The sequence below is a fragment of the Zootoca vivipara genome, chromosome 6 (assembly GCF_963506605.1).
Source record: "Zootoca vivipara chromosome 6, rZooViv1.1, whole genome shotgun sequence".
NCBI classification, from domain to species: Eukaryota; Metazoa; Chordata; class Lepidosauria; order Squamata; family Lacertidae; genus Zootoca; species Zootoca vivipara.
Genome location: NC_083281.1, coordinates 19,715,558 through 19,735,557, shown reverse-complemented (window position 1 = coordinate 19,735,557; position 20,000 = coordinate 19,715,558). Strand labels below are relative to the sequence as shown.

Sequence of the window (20,000 nt, the reverse complement as noted above, 5' to 3'; positions counted from 1 at the left end):
ATACCCCATTCCGGTCGTATCACATCTGTTGGCTAAACTGGCTGGGGGCAAGGTGTTTGCCAAAATTGACCTGGCACAAGCTTACCAACAGCTGCCAGTAACCCCACAATCAGCGGAAGCACAGACTATTGTCACACATAAAGGGGCGTTCAGAGTTAACAGATTACAGTTCGGAGTTTGTGTGGCCCCAGGGATTTTTCAAGGGCTCATGGAACGCCTGTTAAGAGGTCTGCCGGGGGTCTTGCCATTTTTTGATGACGTTTTGATTGCTGGAAAAGACCCACAGGAACTGCTTTTGACTCCTTGCGAGGAATGCTGAGTAGCAGGAGCGTCCTTGCTCATTATGATGAGTCAAAGCCGCTGGTCCTGGCATGTGATGCCTCTCAATACGGTCTGGGGGCTGTGCTGAGTCATAGGGAACCGGATGGGTCGGAAAAGCCCATCTCTTTCTATTCCCGTACGTTGTCGCCCACGGAGCGCAACTATGCTCAAATTGATAAAGAGGCACTGGCTATTGTGTCCGGAATCAAAAGGTTCTATGATTATTTGTACGGTCGCCATTTCTCCATTGAAACGGACCACAAACCACTGTTAGGGTTGTTCAACCCAAACAAACAAACGCCACAAATTCTCTCCCCCAGAATGTTGCGTTGGTCAATATTCCTGAATGGGTTCCAGTACACCTTGACCCATGTGCCAGGGAAACAGTTGTGCCATGCTGATGCGCTGAGTCGATTGCCCCTTCCTGGCGGGAGCAATGAGGATCCTGCTCCGGCGGAGCACATTATGATGCTAGAAACACTTCCGGGGGCTCCTGTAACAGCTACGGATATAGCTGAGAAAACGAGGAAAGATGCTGTTCTCTCCCGTGTGCTCACTTGGGTGGGGAGGGGGTGGCCAGGTGGTCCGCATGAAGAAAAATTCAGGCCTTATGCGACAAGGCAGCACGAATTGTCCATGCATAAGGGTTGTCTCCTATGGGGAGATAGGGTGATCATCCCAGCACCACTGAGAAACAGGGTTCTTGAGACGCTTCACATGGGACACCCGGGAATGGTCAGGATGAAGTCACTAGCCCGATGTTATGTGTGGTGGCCTGGAATGGACCAGAACATAGAACAATGGGTACGAACATGCAAGGCATGCCAAGAGGTGCGGCCAGAAGTGGCCAGAGCACCAGTCCACTGGTGGGAGCAGTCCAGGACTCCCTGGAGCCGGCTGCACATAGATTTTGCTGGGCCATTCCAAGGGAAGGTCTTTTTGGTTATCGTTGATGCATATTCCAAATGGTTAGAAGTGGCGATGGTCCCTAGCATGGCATCAGCTGCCGTAATCAGGGTGTTGAGGCAGCTGTTTGCTACCCACGGGTTACCTGAGACCATTGTATCAGATAATGGGGCAGCTTTTGTATCCCAAGAATTCAGGGCATTCTTGGCTGATAACTTCATAAGAGGGGTCACATCCGCGCCCTTTCACCCATCCTCCAATGGGCAGGCTGAGCGCATGGTAAGAACAGCCAAAGAATCCATTGCGCGCTTAATGGAGGGTAACTGGTCGGCTCGCATTGCGCGAATGTTATTTTTGCAGCATGCGACGCCGTGTACTGCGACGGGCAAGTCGCCAGCCGAGCTGCTCTTAGGTAGAAGACTGGTAACGGTGCTGGATTATGTCCACCCAGATAAAATGCCAAACCGTAATTCAAGAGCAACCCCCCAGGCTGAGACTGACACAACAAGGTATCTCGCCCCTGAAGATCTGGTCTGGGTGAGGAACTATTCACGAGGTCCGCGGTGGGTGGCCGGTGTGATCACCCGGGCTAGTGGACCTGTGTCCTATTATGTGACCTTGGAAAATGGGCAAGTTTGGAAGAGACATATAGATCAGCTGAGGCGCCGGGCGCTCAGCAGGGAGGAGTCAGATAATTCATCCCTGGCTAATGACGCACAGCTGCGAGACCAGAGTGAAAATGGTCCAGAGGTGCAGTCACCAGGGGTTTCAGCAAATGAACCAGGGTCTGCTAGTCCTCATGATGACGAGGTACAGGTCGGGGACCCTGAGATGTCTGGGACTCCATCTGTTCCTGATGAAAACCCTATAGCAGCCCCTCCACCACAAGTAACACCCAATCCAGAACCTGCAACACCTGTTGTCAGGAGATCAGGTAGAAGTTGTAGGACCCCACAGTACCTGAGGGATTACGTCTGCTGTGCTCACTAGGGGGGGAGGGGTGTTGTGTATTGAGTCAAAGGATTTTATATCTGTATTATTATTGTCTGTATTTGCATTAGGATAAAGTAACTGCCTTTTGGTCCCAGAGGGTACAGCTACTATTGGTTCATTTAAGCTGCTGTATTTGGATCCTCTGTCTTATTGGTTTCCTCCAAAAGGCAGCACTGTGATTGCGTGATATTGTTCCCTCCAAAATGTATCCCTTCCTAGCTAGTCCCCTGTCCCTATAAATGTAGCTTTCCTCTCCTCAGTCTTCAGTCTTGTTCACTTTAATAAAGAGCTGTTACTAGAGAACTGTCTCCAGCATGTTATGTCAAAAGAGCTGAAATCAAAAACCCCACGTCACAACAACTCAATCCTGGCTTTTCCCCCTGACATGCTAGCTTACTATGTGTGGGGAAGAAAAAGAGTTTGGATTTGATATCCCGCTTTGAGGCGGCTCAAAGCGGCTAACAATCTCCTTTCCCTTCCTCCCCCACAACAAGCACTCTGTGAGGTGAGTGAGGCTGAGAGACTTCAGAGAAGTGTGACTAGCCCAAGGTCACCCAGCAGCTGCATGTGGAGGAGCGGGGAAGCGAACCCAGTTCACCAGATTACGAGTCTACCACTCTTAACCACACCACCACACTGGGAGTTTGGTTAGATGGAGGAACATCCATCAAGGAAGCTCTCAAGGGAGTTCTGAGCAGGCGCAGCCCAGGCAAAGTTTGACCTCGTGAGAACTGAGGCAAAAAATGCAAATTGGATAAATTTTGGGTTGGCTCCCACTCATGAGGCGGCCTTAGGCACCGATTCCTCTCAGTCTCGTCCCCCTCTTTCCCCAGCTGCAGAACGGGGCCGCTAAGAATAATACAAGCCTACCTTTCAGGGCTGTTGTGAGGATGAGTGGCCTAGTGTTGGACTCCAGGCCCATCGCCCCCAGCCAGTGGTTGGGGGGGGGATAGAATCCAGCCACATCTGTGGGTAGCCACAGGTTCCTCATGCCTGAGCTTTATCTCTGTCTTAAATTCTTGCACTGCCTTTGGGGGTTTGATCTCCCCCTTTCCTTTCACAGCTTCCGAGTTTGGTGGGGGGACGCGGGTTAAAGACGGAGTCCAGTGCAGAAATGACTTTCCCAAATCTCCATGTGGCCACGCTGAGGTCTAGGAACTTACTTTTTTCCCAAATAAAATAAGGAATTACGTGTGAGGTTTGATGCAGTGCCCATGTGCTCCAGTGTTAGCGGAGCAGCAGCCCAAAGGTAGCCGGCAGCCATACCTGAACAAAAAGAGCAACCGAAGAACTGATTCTGCGGTGTGCATTGTGCGAAAACAAGGCCCGCAGCGGGGGAGGAAGATTGGGGGGCGGGGGGTGGACAGCACATGCAAGCACCATCACAACTGCAATCCACATAGTAATTTTGTCCTGTCATCGTGCAATAATCATAATATTTCACCCTCCACTGAACAATGGTTCTTAATCTCTTAAAACTGGTTATTTCCCCCTCCCTTCATTCCAACGCAGGAGGAAGCTTTATTTAAATGAATTTATTTTGCTGCGTCTAAGAACTAACAGCGCAAGGCCTGTTCAAATCCTGGACTTTTTTGCTGACTTTCAGGGGAGCAAATGGCGCACATGCGAGAAAGGTCACCATTCACTTCTATGGAGGGGAGTAAAGGGCTGTTCTAAGGGACATTGGGGCTCAGCCAGATTCCTGCCCCGCAGCCATTTAGAAGCTGAGTCTCTATTTGCACAGCTCCGCCAATTAGTTTCCGAGCCCAATTCAAAGTGCTGGTTTTGACGTATTAAACGGCTCAGGACCCAAACAGCTCAAGGGCTGCCTCTCCCCCTATGAACTGACCCAGACCCTGCAATCAGGAGGTCAGGAGGGCGACAACATGAGAACGGGGACTTTTCTGCAGGGGCTCCCTTTTCGTGGAATGCTCTCCCTAGGGAGGTTTGCCTGGCACCTTCATTACATGTTTTTTTAAGTGCCGGGCAAAAACCTTCCTCTATAACCAGGCCTGCGGCATTCAACTATCTGTGACGTTTTAGAAGTGGATGTTTTTACGCTATTTCTCTTTCCTCTTGCCTTTAAAGCATCTAAGTGGGGTTTTAAAAAATAATAATAATGTTTGTTTGTTTGCTGCTTTGGTTTGCCCTGGGCAAGACAAAGCAACTAACAAATTTAATAAAAAAACAAATAAGCAAATAGACGCCTCCTTTCTCATATGAGCCCACCCGCTTTCTGAGATCATCACCAAAGGCCCTGCTCTTCCTTTGGCGGTCAGACAGGCAGGTATCAGGTATGGGGCCTCTTTAGTAGTGGCACCCAAGCTGTTGAGTCACTCACAAGAGGCATATCCCACCCCATATGCGTCAACACTGTTTCATTTGAGTTCTTAAACAAGAGGTAGCTGGAAACTCCTGTCCCATTTGTTACCTTCTGCAGCTGCTTATTTTGAATTTGTTATTTCCATCTCACCGCACTGGCCTTTGACACCTGAGATATAATTCCCGCCCCCCTTCTGATTGTAAATTGTTTCCACCGATTTAAATATTGTGTTTTCATATTGTTGCAACCCACCCTGGGACCTTATGGCGAAGGGCAGGCCCAATCAGAGAGAGAGAGAGAGAGAGAGAGAGAGAGAGAGAGAGAGAGAGAGAGAGAGAGAGAGAGAGAAATATACTGTATAGTGAATCCAGTTCTCGAATTCTGATTAGAAAAGATACACAATTTTAAGAATGGATTCCCTCCTGTTACAAAATCCAGAGTTTTCTTGAGGAAGCTACTGCAAATGGAAGGAGCAGGACAGCTGTGCTAACTAAATCAAAGCAAATATTTTGCAAGATCGTTCCTCTGGCATCAAGCGGAAAGGTGCAGGGATAGTGGAACCTGACTGGAGGCCAACAACAACAACAACTGTACCCCACTCATCTGATTGGGTTGTTCCAGCTGCTCTGGGCAGCTTCCAACAGATATAAAAAGACAATAAAACATTGAACATTAAAAACTTCCGTAGACAGGGCGGCCTTCAGGTGTCTTCTAAAAGTCAGGCAGTTGTTTATCTCCTTGACATCTGGTGGGAGGGTGTTCCACAGGGAGGGTGCCAACACCAAGAAGGCCCTCTCTGCCTGCTTCCCTGTAACTTTACTTCTCGCAGGGTGGAACTGCCAGAAGGCCCTTGGAGCTGGACCTCTGTGTCCGTCCGGGCTGAACGATGAGAGTAACTGAGCCAAGGCCTTTTAGAGATTTAAAGGTCAACAACACCAACACTTTGAATTGTGCTCGGAAACTTACTGGGAGCTCTTAAACCCCTGACTTAGTGGAGGCTTTCATGCTCCACAAGGACAAGGAGCTTGCTTCAAAAGTGCGGTATGTTTAAGAAGCCACAGATTCTGAAGAAGCTAAAGATCACCAGATTCAAGGTTGAAACCTGAAGAAACCCAACAAAATTAAGAGCCCCTGCCTTCCAAACTCCACTCAAGATGCCAAAATATTGTTAAGCAGTTATTGCTTTGACCCGCATCCGACCCCCACATCATATCCTGATTGACACTGCTTTTAATCCATGGTAGATTTTTGCCAGTTCCTTACTACCATTCTGGGTTACACTGCTATCTAAACTTCAAGGGGGTTTTTTGGGGGGAGGTGGGAGGTGGCGGAATCTGTTTTAAAGCCAAAACTAATTTTTGCACTCTGTAAAAAATAGGCACATCTGCCTATATCTTCTCATTTGTACTGATGGGCAAACTCTGCTCAGCAATCCTCATAAAAGCTCTCATGAATGAAAAAATTGAAGTTTGTAAATCTGAAAAATTAAGGGAACACCTATTTTGGGGACCAGAAAGTTTTTTTAAAAAAATGGGTGAAGTGTGTCTGCATCCTCTACAAGTCCCATGCTACCCTTCTTGAGAAAAAGAAGTCACTTACCCTTTCCCCCCTTATCCAAAAGTTAAGCATTCTTGGCTCAGAAATGAACCTCATTCTATGCCAGGCCACACTCTGGAGCAGGCCCAGGCAAACTCAGCCCTCCAGATGTTTTTGGGACTACAATTCCCACCATCCTTGACCACTAGTCATGTTAGCTAGGGATCATGGGAGTTCTGGTCCCAAAACATCTGGAGGGCCGAGTTTGCCTGTGCCTGCTCTGGAGGAATATGAGGTCCCAGCTATCATCAAGTAGCTTTTCAATTTCAAATGGGGAAGCATAGGTGCTGGCTCCCTGGGGCTCCGAGCACCCACAAAATTCCCCATGAAAAGGCCGGGCTCCCACAAATTTTGGCGCCAGGGCCATGCATGTTGCATGGCTTCCATGGCCCCTGGGCACCCACAGTCAAGGGGTCAAGCTGGCACTCTTGTGGGGAAGGGTTGGATTTTGGTGGTAGAAGTTTGCATGCGGAATGCCTCGGGTTCAAATGCGGCAATATCTCTAGATAGGACTGGGACACACCCCTGCTTGAACCGCTGGAGAATGGCTGCCAGTCAGTGCAGACAATGCTGAGCCAGATGGTCTGATTCAGTATAAGACAGATCTCTAATGTATGTTCACATTTGCCCCCCATTGCTATTCTTCTGGTATGATTTATTCTACTTGCGGGTGGGGAGAAAAGCAAGGCCCCAAATCCATCCTGGATTACTGCCAACCCTGCTCAGCTCCTACCCCAGAGATTTCAAAGGTCTGTTGCCTGCACACCTGCAGCGTTCTCCTTGTACCCATGAGGGCTGAGAGCATCTTTCGTTGCAAACAACAGACCCAGAAAAACAGAGACTGCCTGCAGGCCGAATCCTGCACACACTACTTAACAGCCAAACATTTTGGAGGGCAAGGAATATTATCCTTTCCTAATCCAGCGGAGTCTCCCTTCCTCCGGCAAAAGTGTAAGGGGGGGGGAAGGGTTCCCTCCCCCTTTCAAAAAGAAGAAGCAGAAGCCGCGAGGGGGTTAATGTCAAAATCTGGCGGGATTATTGGAGTCACAAAAAAGAGAGCCGTCCAGAGCTGGAGCAATCACTGAATTCTTCCCCCAAGTGTGTAATTATGTGAGAGAATAAAGCCAGTGGAATCGCGGCGGATTACGGCCGAGCAGCTGCAAACCCCCTTTTGCGCAGTCGGAGCAGCAGGAGAATTAGCTGCAGCTGAAAGGCAAAGAGCAAACCCGTCTCTTGGCTCCTTGCTGGCAAAGTTAGCTGGGAAGGGGCCTAACCGATGCCTCATGATTTGGAGATGGGAAGGTGACAGTGTGGGGAAGAAAGGAGGGAAGAATATTCTGCGCCGCCTGGCCAAAAGATCCCAAGATCAGTTCCTGGAACTCTGAGGCTCGCTGCGGAAAATGCCTCCAGGGAATTACTGGGAAATATCTCCAGGGAAGACCAGGTGCAAAGTTGTAAGCACTTGCTTAGTCTTTATACACAGCTGTGGAACCTTTTTCGTGCATCCTCAGCAAAACTTACAACAGCCTGGCCAGGTAGGTCTCTATCCCCCATTTGGCAGGTGGGGACCTAAAATTGAGAAGGAGAGAATCTGCAGCGCTCTTCTCTCTGCGGAAGAGAAACACGCCAAGCCAGGGACAGTACCGTGTCGTGGACAGAATGCCCATGGAGAGACCCGAGTTCAAATCTGTCCTCAGTCGTGAAGCTCACTACATGCCCTTGAGCCAGTAACTTGTCTCTCACCTTAGCCAACATTGCAGGGTTGCTGTGAGGATATAAGAGCAAAGTTCTCTAAGCTCCTTAGAGGATGACCAGGATTAAAATAAGGCATCACAGTCGCCAACCACCAGCACCAGCAGCACAAGAAGGGCAGCATTAGGGCAAGACGGGTGGCGCTAAGCTTCCGCTCACTTTGTTCCCATCATCCGCACTCCAGCCAGCCCTCGCCTGTTCTCTTCCTCCTACATTGCAAGCCAAACGCATCCCGTCTTCCGCCGACTCAAACACCAGCTGGGGCAAGAGGGGACAAGGGGGTCTCCACGCATCCAGCCAACACGAGCCAATCTGGGTCAATTTGACTGAGTGGCCCGGGGGTGGTGCAACCGTGGATGGTGGCCAAGCGTGGGCGAGTCACCTTTGCAAGGGGGAAAATCGAGGCCGCAGCCATTCCTCCGCCTCCCTCCCTGGTTGGGGGTGGAAGAGACAGGAGTCGTGGTAAGGCTGGGCTTCAGCAACTGAGTTTGGGGCTGTCCCCTGGCTCTCCGCCAGGCTGAGGGCAATTTGGTACCCGCTGAGAAGCAAGAGGACAGGGCGTGCAGCCAAGGGACTTAACGGCAAACGGCGGGTGCCTAAATCATCACGCACCCAGGTCCATCCATCTCTCTCTATCTGTCTCTCACACCCACGGCTGTGGTCTGCTTACCGGGGAGGAGAGCAAGGACATAAGGAGCACCTTGCTGGAGGAAATCTGCCTGAGATAATAAGGAGAGCTTCCTGGATCCGGCCAATGGCCCTTCCAGCCCAGCATCCTGTTCTCACAGCGGCCAAACAGATGCCCCCCACAGGAAGCACACAAGCAGGACCCGAGCACAAGATCAACTCTCTCCTCCTGTGGTTTCCAGTGACTGGGGTTCAGAACCATTTCTGCCATCAACCGTGGAAGCAGAGCCTTGCCGACAGCCTTACCCCTCTGTCCAATCCACTTTTTGAGAGCATTTCTGTCCCCCAAGTGCGAACAGACACCCCCGCTGTCCCATCCACAACGTGACCGAGGGCAGCAACGCTGGAGAAGGAAAAGTCGCATGCATGTGAGGTAACGGGAAATGGAAACGCAGGGAGCTTCCACAGAGCTCAATGTTGCCCGCAATGACTGGCAGCCGCCGCTCTCCAGGGTTTCAGGCAGGGGACGTTTCCCAGCCCTGCCTGGAGACGCTGCCAAGGACCTTCTGCATGCAAAGCAGGTGTCCTGTCACTGAGACGCAGCCCTTCTCCAATACAGGCAGAGAGAGAAGGTGGAGATAATGCCCCTGGGTCAGGATAAGGATTTCTGTCCCGGATCATGGGCTGTCAAACAGCAGCCCCACTGGGTTTGCCCATAGTCAGCTGTTGTGTTATTTCGCCTTTCCCCTCCTTCCCCAACTCTTTCTGTTATAAGCTCTTCTGGGAAAGGACTTTCCCTCCATTTGCACTGCTGGGCGCATTGTCATGCATGCAACGATGGTGCTATTAAAATGAGAATGCATGACGAAAATAAGAATGCAGGGTGAAACTGCAAAATGCAACGATTTAAGAACAGGGAATCGGCCGCCAGCAGGCAAAATGGGCCTGCCAAGGGCAGTTTTCTCCAGCTCCCGATTGTCTGACCCACATTCAGGCAAAGTACAGGTGAAAGTTTCCCCGTTGCAAGGAAGACATAAACATTTTAAAGCTGTCAAACGCGTCTTCCCCTTACGTGCTCATTCATTTGGAAGATTCGCGAAGGGCTTAATGAAAGAGATCGCTAATGGAGTGCAAAAGGAACTGTAGACAAAAGAGGAGCTAAAATCAGCAAGACCATAAAAAAACACAAATTTATGTACATGCATTGCAGGGGGTTGGACTTGATGACCCTTTGGGTCCCTTTCAAAATCTATAATTCTATGAAACTATTGTGACTGAAACACAGATAAAAATCAGAAAAGCTTTGAATGTAAGGATAGGAAACTAAATGATGCCCCTGGGTGGGCTCTTAGATTGTGTCTCTCTTTTTTGATTCTGTGCACGAGACGCCCATTCTGTACACGAATCGGAGACGGGAAATTTTGCTTCCATCAGGGGCTACATTCCCTTGGGTGTCATCTGTCAGGGGCTGCTGCTCAGGACAGACTCTCTGGCTACATTTGCACCACGAATGTTAAAGCACTATGATTCCACTCTAAACAACCGCAGCTTCCCCCCAAATAATTATGGGACCTGTACAGTGGTACCTTGGATCTCAAACTTAATCCGTTCCAGATGTCTGTTCCAAAACCAAAGCATTCCAAAACCAAGGCGCGCTTTCCCATAGAAAGTAATGCAAAATGGATTAATCCGTTCCAGACTTTTAAAAACAACCCCTAAAACAGCAATTTAACATGGATTTTACTATCTAACAAAACCATTGATCCATTAAATGGAAGCAATAAACAATGTGCTGCAGTCACACAATCAATCAATCAATCAATCTGTAGCTGAACTGGGTTCCACACAGTCGCAGAAACAAAACAAAAAAGAGCTGCAAAAACAAAAATGCAAAATAAATAGCAAAAACAGACAGACCTCAGCGTAACACTCAAAACGGAAGTGTGGCACTCAAATCGGAAGCGTAACACTCAAAACGGAGCACGTTCGGCTTCCGAAAAACGTTCGCAAACCAGAACACTTACTGGCCTAATGTGATGTGATCTGCTTCCTCCAAACAAAATATCCTAGAGGCTGCATTCTGGATAAATCAGAAAGAATTTCCTGGCTGTGCCTCCAAGGCCAGCCGCGTGTTTGGTGATGGTCCACAACGCTGTCACCTAGACGGGGCAAACTTTAACTCGGAGCCTGATCTCTCACGAGGGACAAGGAAGGAGCCTGCTAAGCTCCACTCTTTTTTATTTATTTTGCAAAACCCACATACCTCTGGATTGTAGTATGATCTCCAGAGGTTTACAAGAAATATTAAAGCAAAACTTCCAAACCCTCCTGGTTCCCCTCTCTCGTTTCCCCCACATCTAATTTTAGATTGTAAGCAGCTAGGCAGAGGGAACAGGTCCCCTTTGCACTGCAAATGCTCAGGGCCCCATAAAAAAACCCTAAGCAAATTCAGTTTTATGCTTGCTGTCCCCAACACCCCTTCCTTCATCCCATTTCTTCCACACTGGCTGAGTGACTGGGGGGGTGGGGGTGGGGTGGGGGGGAGAACTGAAAAATCAGGCTCCATTTTACTTGTCAAATTAGGGCCAATTTAAACAATTGGTCTCCCTCCAGATGTTTTAATAAACCACTGATTGATTAATCAACATGACCTTAATATTTTTCCCTGGCTAAGCCCCGGGAAGATCTTTGCTGGCGGCATTAAAAACTGCTGCTAATTGCGCTAATGCGATTGATTAGGAAATTGGCCCCAGGTCAAAGATGGTAATTAGTACAGGGGAAATCGCTGGCCAACAGCCTCTTTTGCGGATGGGGGGTTGTTGGGGGGGGGGAGAGAGAAGAGAGAGAGAATAATTTGCCCGTCAGGCAAGGTGCTGAAAGTCAGGATTCCTGGGTTCTAGTTGCTTCTGCCCAGAGGCGAAATTTGCAAGTGGTTAAGAGTTTTATGGGTTGTTATTTGAGGACGGGGGAAATTCAGGCTTCCGGGACCTGTGTTCTTTTCCTTCTTCTCAAACTCCAAGGTCCCCTCAGAACCAGCACAATTATAAGGCACTCACCCCAGGCAGTCGAATTGAAGGCATGTCTGCACCATAGATTTTAAGTACTGTTCTACCATGGCTGCCGGCGAAGAATTCTGGGAACTGTAGTTTCTTAATGGTTCCCTCCCAGAGCTAAAATTCCCAGAATTCCCTGGGGGAAAGGCTCAATCCTTAAATCATTCTGGGAACTGGGAGAGGGCCAGCGGGGTCTGCTAGCAACTCTCAGCACCCTTCGCAAACTACAGCTCCGAGACCGCTTTGAGGGGAAGCCACGGCTGTTTAATGTGGAATCATAGCTTGTTAAATGTATGGCCTGGCTGAAATTCATTACGTAACTTGCGGTTCTGGCATTTTCACTCCCAGGATAAGGTGCTTGGGCAGATTTTCTACCTCGCGTGTCAAAGTAACTCGGCCAGCCTTAATTACTTTGCAATTTGAGTAGGGGAAGCAGAAAATGGGACGGACCATTTTCTGCACACCCTCCTAAACCGGGATGCACGTCTTCCTGTGAGATCTGAGTGCGAAATCATGGCACCCTAAATGGCAGCCATGCTCTCGCATGAGAAAATGGGATGTTCTGTGTTTTTTCCTGGGAGACTTGCGGGGTGTTTTCTGCTCCACCCTAGGCAGCAAAATGTATTGGGTTGTCACCCACGAATCACAGCCAAGTGAAGTACAAAATAATTGGGGGGGGGGCGGGAGCGGAAGGTGAAGGACCAAGCACAAAATGGCTGACTCAGGGAGCAGGAGTCAGGAGTCAAACCCATTACCCTTCCTCCCTAGCCCCTCATAAGTCTAAACACTTGGATGTCCTATAGCCAGGATGGATCTTCACCCAAGTGACGAAGATCAGAGATCCTTGCAGAAAATTAGAAAACCTGCCAGCAGAGTTGCATCAAAGAACCAATTTATATTTATGTTTTGCAGGTGAGAAAGAAAGGGGGCTGCAAGATTCAGTTTTATGAAATGGGAAAGTTCTGCAAATACTGGTAAGCATGAAATCCCATTTTACAGCTGGGGAACCCTGAGGCTCAGAGAGAGACGATCCTCCCAAGGACCGGGCAAACAGGAGATTTGCACTTTCCTGAAACCTTGGAGAGTTGCTGTGTAGAGAATACTGAGCTAGAGGTCTGACTCTGTATAAGGCACCTTGTTATGTTCCTATGATATTGTAGCAGCCGGCAGTACCTTGGGAATAGGAAGCTGCAGTTTTTGTTAAGCGCCTTCTTTAAAAACAGATTTCCCACTCCACCTGTCCCCCCCTCGCCAGATCTGATTAATTAATTAAATCAGATTAATTACTTTTTGCTTGGTGGAAATGCCCAAGTTAAACTGTTTGGTCAACTCCAAGAGAAGCTTGTGGAGGAGGAAGTTGTAAAACAGAATGCAACCCAAGAGGTATCAGTCAAATATCAGAGACAGACTGGTCAGTGCAATAGGTTTAAGATACAGGGATGATCTGGGGATCTGGAGGTCTTAACCCCTCTTTTGCAAGCCGAGTTGCACCCAAATTTCCAGAAAAAAGGAACCTGCAACAGTTATGTTAGAATTATAGAACCGTACTGTTGGAAGGTACCTGAGGGTCATCTAGTCCAACCCCCTGCAATGCAATGTTGGGCTCTAACTCCCAGCCGTGCTGGCTGGTGCTGGTGGAGTTCTAGTCCAGCAACATCTATTGGGGGGGTGGAGAGACACAGGTTCCCCAAGCAAGGCGTGAAGGCAACAGCTCTCCCCTGTGGATTCATCTCCAACACCTAATATTCAGAGATATGCTATTCCCAAGGCTGGAGGCTCCATGGAGCTATCTCAGAGTGGCCAATAGACATTCCCTCTTTAAAAAAAAATGGCCTAAACCTTTAAAAAGGACATCTAAGGTAGCAGTCCTTTCCCTCTTAAAAGAATTACAGTGGTGCCTCGCTAGACGAATTTAATTCGTTCCACGGGTCTTTTCTTATAACGAAAAATTCGTCTAGCGAATCCCATAGGAATGCATTGAATTTTTTTTTTAAAAAAATTTGCCCATAGGAACACATTAATTGAATTTCAATGCATTCCTATGGAAAACTGTGATTCGCTAGACGAATTTTTCATAAAACGAATTCGTCTAGCGAGGCAACCTCCGCTCGAAAAATCCTTTCATTAAGCGGAAATTTCGTTAAGCAGGGCATTCATTAAGCGAGGCACACTGTAGCCTAAACCTTTAAAAATAAAAATTGCATGTAAGGTAGCGGTCATCACCCACATCTTGAAGCAGTGAGTTCCACAAGTTAATTGTGGATTGTTGTGTGACCAATACTTCCTTCTGCCCACCCTGAACTGACTGCCTGTCAATTTAATTGGATGAAAGCTGCCCCCCCCCACTCCCAGCTACTAGTATTACCCTATCCACAGTTCAGGGCCCAAACATCAATTTCCACACTGCTTTCCACATACTATGCTACTAGTCCTCATTGTAAAAAGCTAACTCATGCAGCACACTCTGTCCATAAATTAAGCACTTGGGCATCCTAATTCTCTGTTCTGACCCCCCTTTGGCCCTCCAACACCACTCTATTTTTAAACCCTCTTCTAGGACACAGCTGCAGCCGAACAATAGGGGGAAAGCCCTTCCATAGTTTTATAAAGTTCTTGGTGCTCATTTTTCCTAGCTGATCATTAACAGAATTCACTCTGCAGAGATTTTGGCTCCTCTTGCAAACAGGGTGGCTAGGAGTGGGGTACAGAGTTCGGCCCAACAGCAAAATGCCCCTTTCTCAGTGCTGGAATTTGCTTTTTGAGGGGGGGGAGGGAGAGGCAAAGGGGGTGCAGGGAGAGGGGGGGGAAATGGACAGCACCTCGCCCAGCCTCCCCAAACAATAGGCAGATGTTTATCCCTATTTCACGGAACACTCGTTATTTGGCTGATAATTACCCCGCGGGTAATGATAGTAATCAGAAATTGCTGCAAGCCTGTATTCTTCCAAGGCAGTTAATTTATTTAATTACACACTTTGAAGCTGCATTATTTAAATGGTGATTTATTGCATGGCTAATCAATGCTATTTTATCTGGGCAAGCGCCTTTGTGCGGTGCGCGCGTGAGCGCATGGGTGTGTTGGAATGAAACGGCGCCCTGGCCTTTTCCGCGAGGAATTAGGGATGCAGGGAGAGGAGGAGGAGGAGGAGGAGGAGGAGGAGGAGGAGGAGGAGGAGGAGGAGGAGGAAATGGACAGGCTCTGGGGGAGCCGAGATTTAAGCGTGTCATGGGAAGGGGGCGCCGGTCTTGCGAGAGACTGGCAGGAGGGGACGAACTGCAACTCAGCCGCAAAGCATGAGAAGTCCCCAGGTTCAATTTCCAGGTAAAAGGATCTCAGGTAGCAGGTGATGGAAAAGACCTTCCTCAGTGGTCCCAGAGAGTCACTGCCACTCAAAGTAGACTGTACTATATGGTTGCCATATTCCATAAAGTGAAAATCTGGACCCAAAAGTTGTTGAGCGCTGGCACTACAGTATTGAGATAAATTCAACAGTACAAACAAGTTTTGATGGATGCAATAATGGAATACTGAATGGTATAGTTTTTTTGTAAAATATGCAGGGATTTATGATTTGTAAAATGAACCATGGGAAGAGGAGTCACTGATATCTTATGGATGTAAAATAAGTATTTTAAATTGTAAAACAGAAAACTTAATTTAAAAAATGTACACACACACACACACACACACACACACACAAACTGCTTTTTTTCTGGGGGGATGCATACCCCTAAACATTTTGTGAATCTAAGTTGGGCCTCATTGAGGGGCAGTATTTCAATATGGGTAGGAAAATGAGAGTACCCTTAAACATTTTTTTTTAGAAAAAAAGCACTGTGTGTGTGTGTGTGTGTGTACACACACACACACACACACAAGTTGTTGAGCTTTGTTGTTGTTTGCCAAAGTTGTTGCTGAAGCTTTGAGCAATTTTTAAGGCGATTCGCCAAAATCTACACTTCTGGCATGGGTTTGCCGTAAACCCGAATTTCCCCTGACGTTTCAGCGAATTCCACCCAGGATGCTGTTTATGAGGGCCAAAACCCGGCTATGTCTGGGAAATTCTGGACGTATGGCAGCCCTCGATGCCTTTTGCCCTGGTAGCGGGCAACTTCTTAGGATCTAAACAAGGGGGAGTCCTCAACCTTTGGCTCCAGCTTCCTTCCAGGGGCAGCGATGGTCTTTGGAGGTCATTGCCACTCTCACAGCTTAAAAAAAAACCCCACCAAGTTGCTGTCCCTCATGGCCCACGGACAATTCCACACGCATTTGCCACCCACCTTTGCCAGGCGGGGAAGGCCCTTCTGCCCGCAGGCTCCAGGGCGGGTCTCCGTGGTTGGCAAAGTCGCGCATCTTGAGGTAACTGATGGTGAGCCGGACGATGGAGGCCTTGTCCAGCTGGCTGGTGATGGCTCCGGGCAGAGGCAGCATCTTGGCCAGTTCGTAGAACTCGAAGTTCTCCTTGCCCCGGCGGGAGCGTGCAGCGTTCCGGGACTTCTCCTTGCGCAGGGCCTGGAGGCTGCGGGAAAACCACCACCATCATTATTTTTATTTATTTAATTTATCTACCACCCCCTTCACCCGAAGATCACAGGGTGGATTCCGGTACAAAAACACAAAATATGGATCATAACAGCCACAAGAATAACCACCAGCCTCCTGAGCAGGACTAAGATACGGCCCTGCCCTGACCAAACGCCAACCATTTCTTCCCCCAGCCCCCACTTTTCCTCAGAGGTTCCTGTTCAAAATACTAAGAGAACGATGGTGGTTATATTGTATGAAATGTCTCAGAGGAGACACCTGCACCAGGGTGGATAAAAATCCACTTTTAAAAAAAACAACCACAGATTTTTTAAAATTTAAATTGGATTTTTAAAATAAAATGCTTTTGGAGGGAAAATCTTTCGAAAGATAGTTTTCTATTTAAGTTACATTATAGTCCCAAGGCTATTCATCAGGAAATAAGGATTTGTTTTAAGGTTTTTGGGTTGTTGTTTTTTCAATTGTTTAACCACATCGGTTAACAAACATGGATACATATGCTATAAAGTTATTGTTTTAGTTAAATGAATTGTTTAAATGGTTATTAAGGAAATGATTGCTCCCTGGAAGGACAGATCGTGAAGCTGAGGCTCCAATACTTTGGCCACCTCATGAGAAGAGAAGAATCCCTGGAAAAGACCTTGATGTTGGGAAAGATGGAGGGCACTAGGAGAAGGGGACGAGAGAGGACGAGATGGTTGGACAGTGTTCTCGAAGCTACGAACATGAGTTTGACCAAACTGCGGGAGGCAGTGGAAGACAGGAGTGCCTGGCGTGCTATGGTCCATGGGGTCACGAAGAGACGGACACGACTAAACGACTAAACAACAACAACAAGGAAATGATTATTTTTCTCCTTCCAGTAAAGTACAGCAGAAAAGTTTTCCAAATATAAACAGTTAACTTATTAAACCTCACAATAATTTCATAATTATTGTGGGCCTAGGACCCTCGTACCTATGGGACCACCTCTCCTGGTATGCCCCGCGGAGGACCTTAACGTCCATAAATAACAACACTTTGGAGGTCCCGAGTCTCAAGCAGATTAGATTGGTTTCAACTAGGGCCAGGGCCTTTTCAGCACTGGCCCCAACGTGGTGGAACGCTCTGTCACAAGAGACTAGGGCCCTGAGGGATTTGACATGGGATTTGGTATATCAATTTTCCCTTGGCTTTTTTGCTGGCCCATGTATGACCAGCATGGATAGCTGACAGGTGAATATCTGATGTTTCCTCCCTTTAGGGTCTTGATTTATGGGCTACTACTAAAGTGTATTTTAAGCCGTATTTTAATTAATTGTTTGTTTGTTGTTGTTGTTGTTTTTCTATTACGTTTTATTGTAATTCATATTTGGTGTTAGCCGCCCTGGCTGGGGAGGGCGGGGTATAAATAAAATGTTGTTGTTGTTGTTGTTGTCAATGTATTTCTAATAGTATAACCAAATCAGTAAATTTTGATATAACTGTAAAAACTACTCTGAACTTTTATTATTCCAAAAATGAAACCTTCATCTGGATGTAAATATTAAGATTAAACCAGCAAGAATGAGTATTTCTGTAAAAAAAAATGATTTAAATCAAGTCTTACTGACAAGTGATTTAAATCGATTTGATTTAAATCAAATCCACCTTGACCTGCACCATACATTTGAAGCATTTTGGTGCCTCTTTAAACAATCATGGCTTCCCCCAAAGGATTCTGGGAAGTGTAGCTTGACAAGAGTGCTGAGAGTTGTTAGGGGACGCCTGTATTCTCCTCAGAGAGTGACAATTCCCAGAGTTCCCTGGGAGGAGGGATGGGTTGTAAAACCACTCTGGGAATGTTAGTTCTGTGAGGGAAATAGGGGGTCCCCGAACAACTCTCAACACCCTCAACAAACTACAGCTCCCAGGATTCTTTGGGGGAAGCCAAGCCTGCGCTTTAAATGCATGGTGTAGGTTTGGCCTGTCACACGCAGTCAAGCCATGTGTCCATAATCCTCATTGCTTGACATGAGACTGCTGTGTTTGGCTCTTGCCAGACATTTTTTTAGAACTAGGGAGCACCACAAAATGAACAGAAAGAACTGAGGGCTTGCAGGGTTTGATGGGAGTTGTAGTCCAGGACGCCTGGGCGGCAAAGACTGCTCTCGAAGTTCTGGGTGGCTCACGTGGGTGGGTATTTGCCCCAGTTAACCCTCCAAGCAGGGCTGTCAATCATATGTGGCGCCAGGGTGCAAAGATCCGCCTGGCGCCCCCCCCAAAGGTTGCCCAGTCCCAGGCGTGCAGGAGGGCGGAGCCAGCTGGCCGGCCACCTCAGCATCTCGCTGGCTCGGTCGCCCCCGAACTGGTGGCGCTCTGACAGACAGACAGGCTCTTCCCCAGACTCAACTCTTGGGCCCCGGACTCTCAACCTGGTGCCCCTGAGAGCCCAGCACCCAGGTGCCCTGCACCCCTAGCACCTATGGGTAAAACGGCCCTGCCTCCAAGCAACTCTGCAAGGTAGGCTTGAGCTGCGAGAGGGAGCAGCTTCATGACTGAGCAAAGACTTCGACTTAAGATCTCCGCAGTCCATGGCACAGTGGCTATGAAATATTACGCCCAGCAGCCCCAAGAAGGGAGGGATTAAATGGAGGCCTCTTACCAAGGCACTGGCTGGTTCTTCACTAATAAGCCTTGCAGGAAATCCCATTCCACGCTGACGCATTTCACCTCACTGCCGTACAGGGCTGCCATCTCAACCCCGGAACCATCCGATTTCGGGGAAGCCTCAACGCGTCCTCCGATGGCTGGTTTCCGTTAGGGAGGGCCACAACCTTCTGGAAAAAAAGGAAAATTGAGGTTACCATGGGGGGTCCCCTGCTCTCGCCTTTCTTCTCCCCAGTGTTCAAAATTCCCCAGGAGCCAGGCGAGTTTTGCAACTGGTGCGGGTTCAATGGCGAGATCTCTGGATGCCAGGCTGGCGACTGAAATACCCATCTGTTTGTTAAATTTGTATACTGTCCTGTACCGTACCCACAGGTCTCAGGCCCCAGCCTGTGTATGAAACATTAAAATCCTCCTTGCCCGAGAATTATTAGTCATACCGCTGGCAGGCTGTACACTCGATCTGCTGCTCAGCAAAGAGAGAGGAGGCGCTTGGTTGGTCATGGAAGTTTTGGTGGGTTTTTTGTTTTGTTATTGAAGCCTCCCTCAAAGCATATTTTGAGCAATTAAATCTAAGCACAAGGAAAAACCAACACCAAATTCAGCATCTCTGGAATATGCAGAGCTTTCTACTTCCTCTTGTGAACTCCTGTTTTCCCACTGCAACCACTTGAAGCCAAAACTGTACACAATGCTATGTATATTCTCTCTCTCTCTCTCTCTCTCTCTCTCTCTCTCTCTCTCTCTCTCTCTCTCACACACACACACACACACACACACACACACACACACACCAGCCCGAAAGAGAAGAATTGAGTGTCCAGTGCAAAATCCAGAATCTTTTCAAAATCAGTGCCAAAAAAGAGCACTCAAGTTTCTAGTCCCTATGCCCATTAACGTTAAATTCGATCTGCAAGTCTAAATCAGCAGACTAATCAACAAAAGCTTCTGTCCAGAGGTAAGGGACCATTTAGATGCTGCTGGACAACAACTCCCCTTGCATGGCAGGGGGTTGGACTAGATGACCCCCCCCGGACCCCTTCCAATTCTACAGTTCTATGATCCCATGGTCCCTGAGCGTTGGCCACACTGACTGATGGGAGTTGGAGTCCAACCGCATTGCAGGGCCCCCGCCCCACGCTTGAGCCAATCAAACGGCAAAGTGTGAGAGCGAACGGCAAACACGAAAATGTTTTTGTCTTGTCTGGACAGTCATCCAGAATTGGAAAGAAAAATATCTCCCGACAATGACTGGCAG

The 20,000-nt window shown here is 48.2% G+C and overlaps 1 protein-coding gene across 1 annotated transcript in view; it reads right to left on the bottom strand.

Annotated features, from left to right (window-relative positions):
• The window catches only part of NPAS1 (neuronal PAS domain protein 1), a 71,832-nt gene extending 52,926 nt beyond the window's left edge, over positions 1-18,906 (bottom strand). The window contains exons 1-2 of the mRNA XM_035120195.2: positions 18,741-18,906; positions 15,853-16,091 (exon numbers count right to left, since the gene is read on the bottom strand). Coding sequence (XP_034976086.2) covers positions 15,853-16,091; positions 18,741-18,832 — 331 coding nt within the window. The 5' untranslated portion in view covers positions 18,833-18,906. The remainder of the gene's footprint in view (positions 1-15,852; positions 16,092-18,740) is intronic.
• Positions 18,907-20,000: the final 1,094 nt, after the last annotated feature.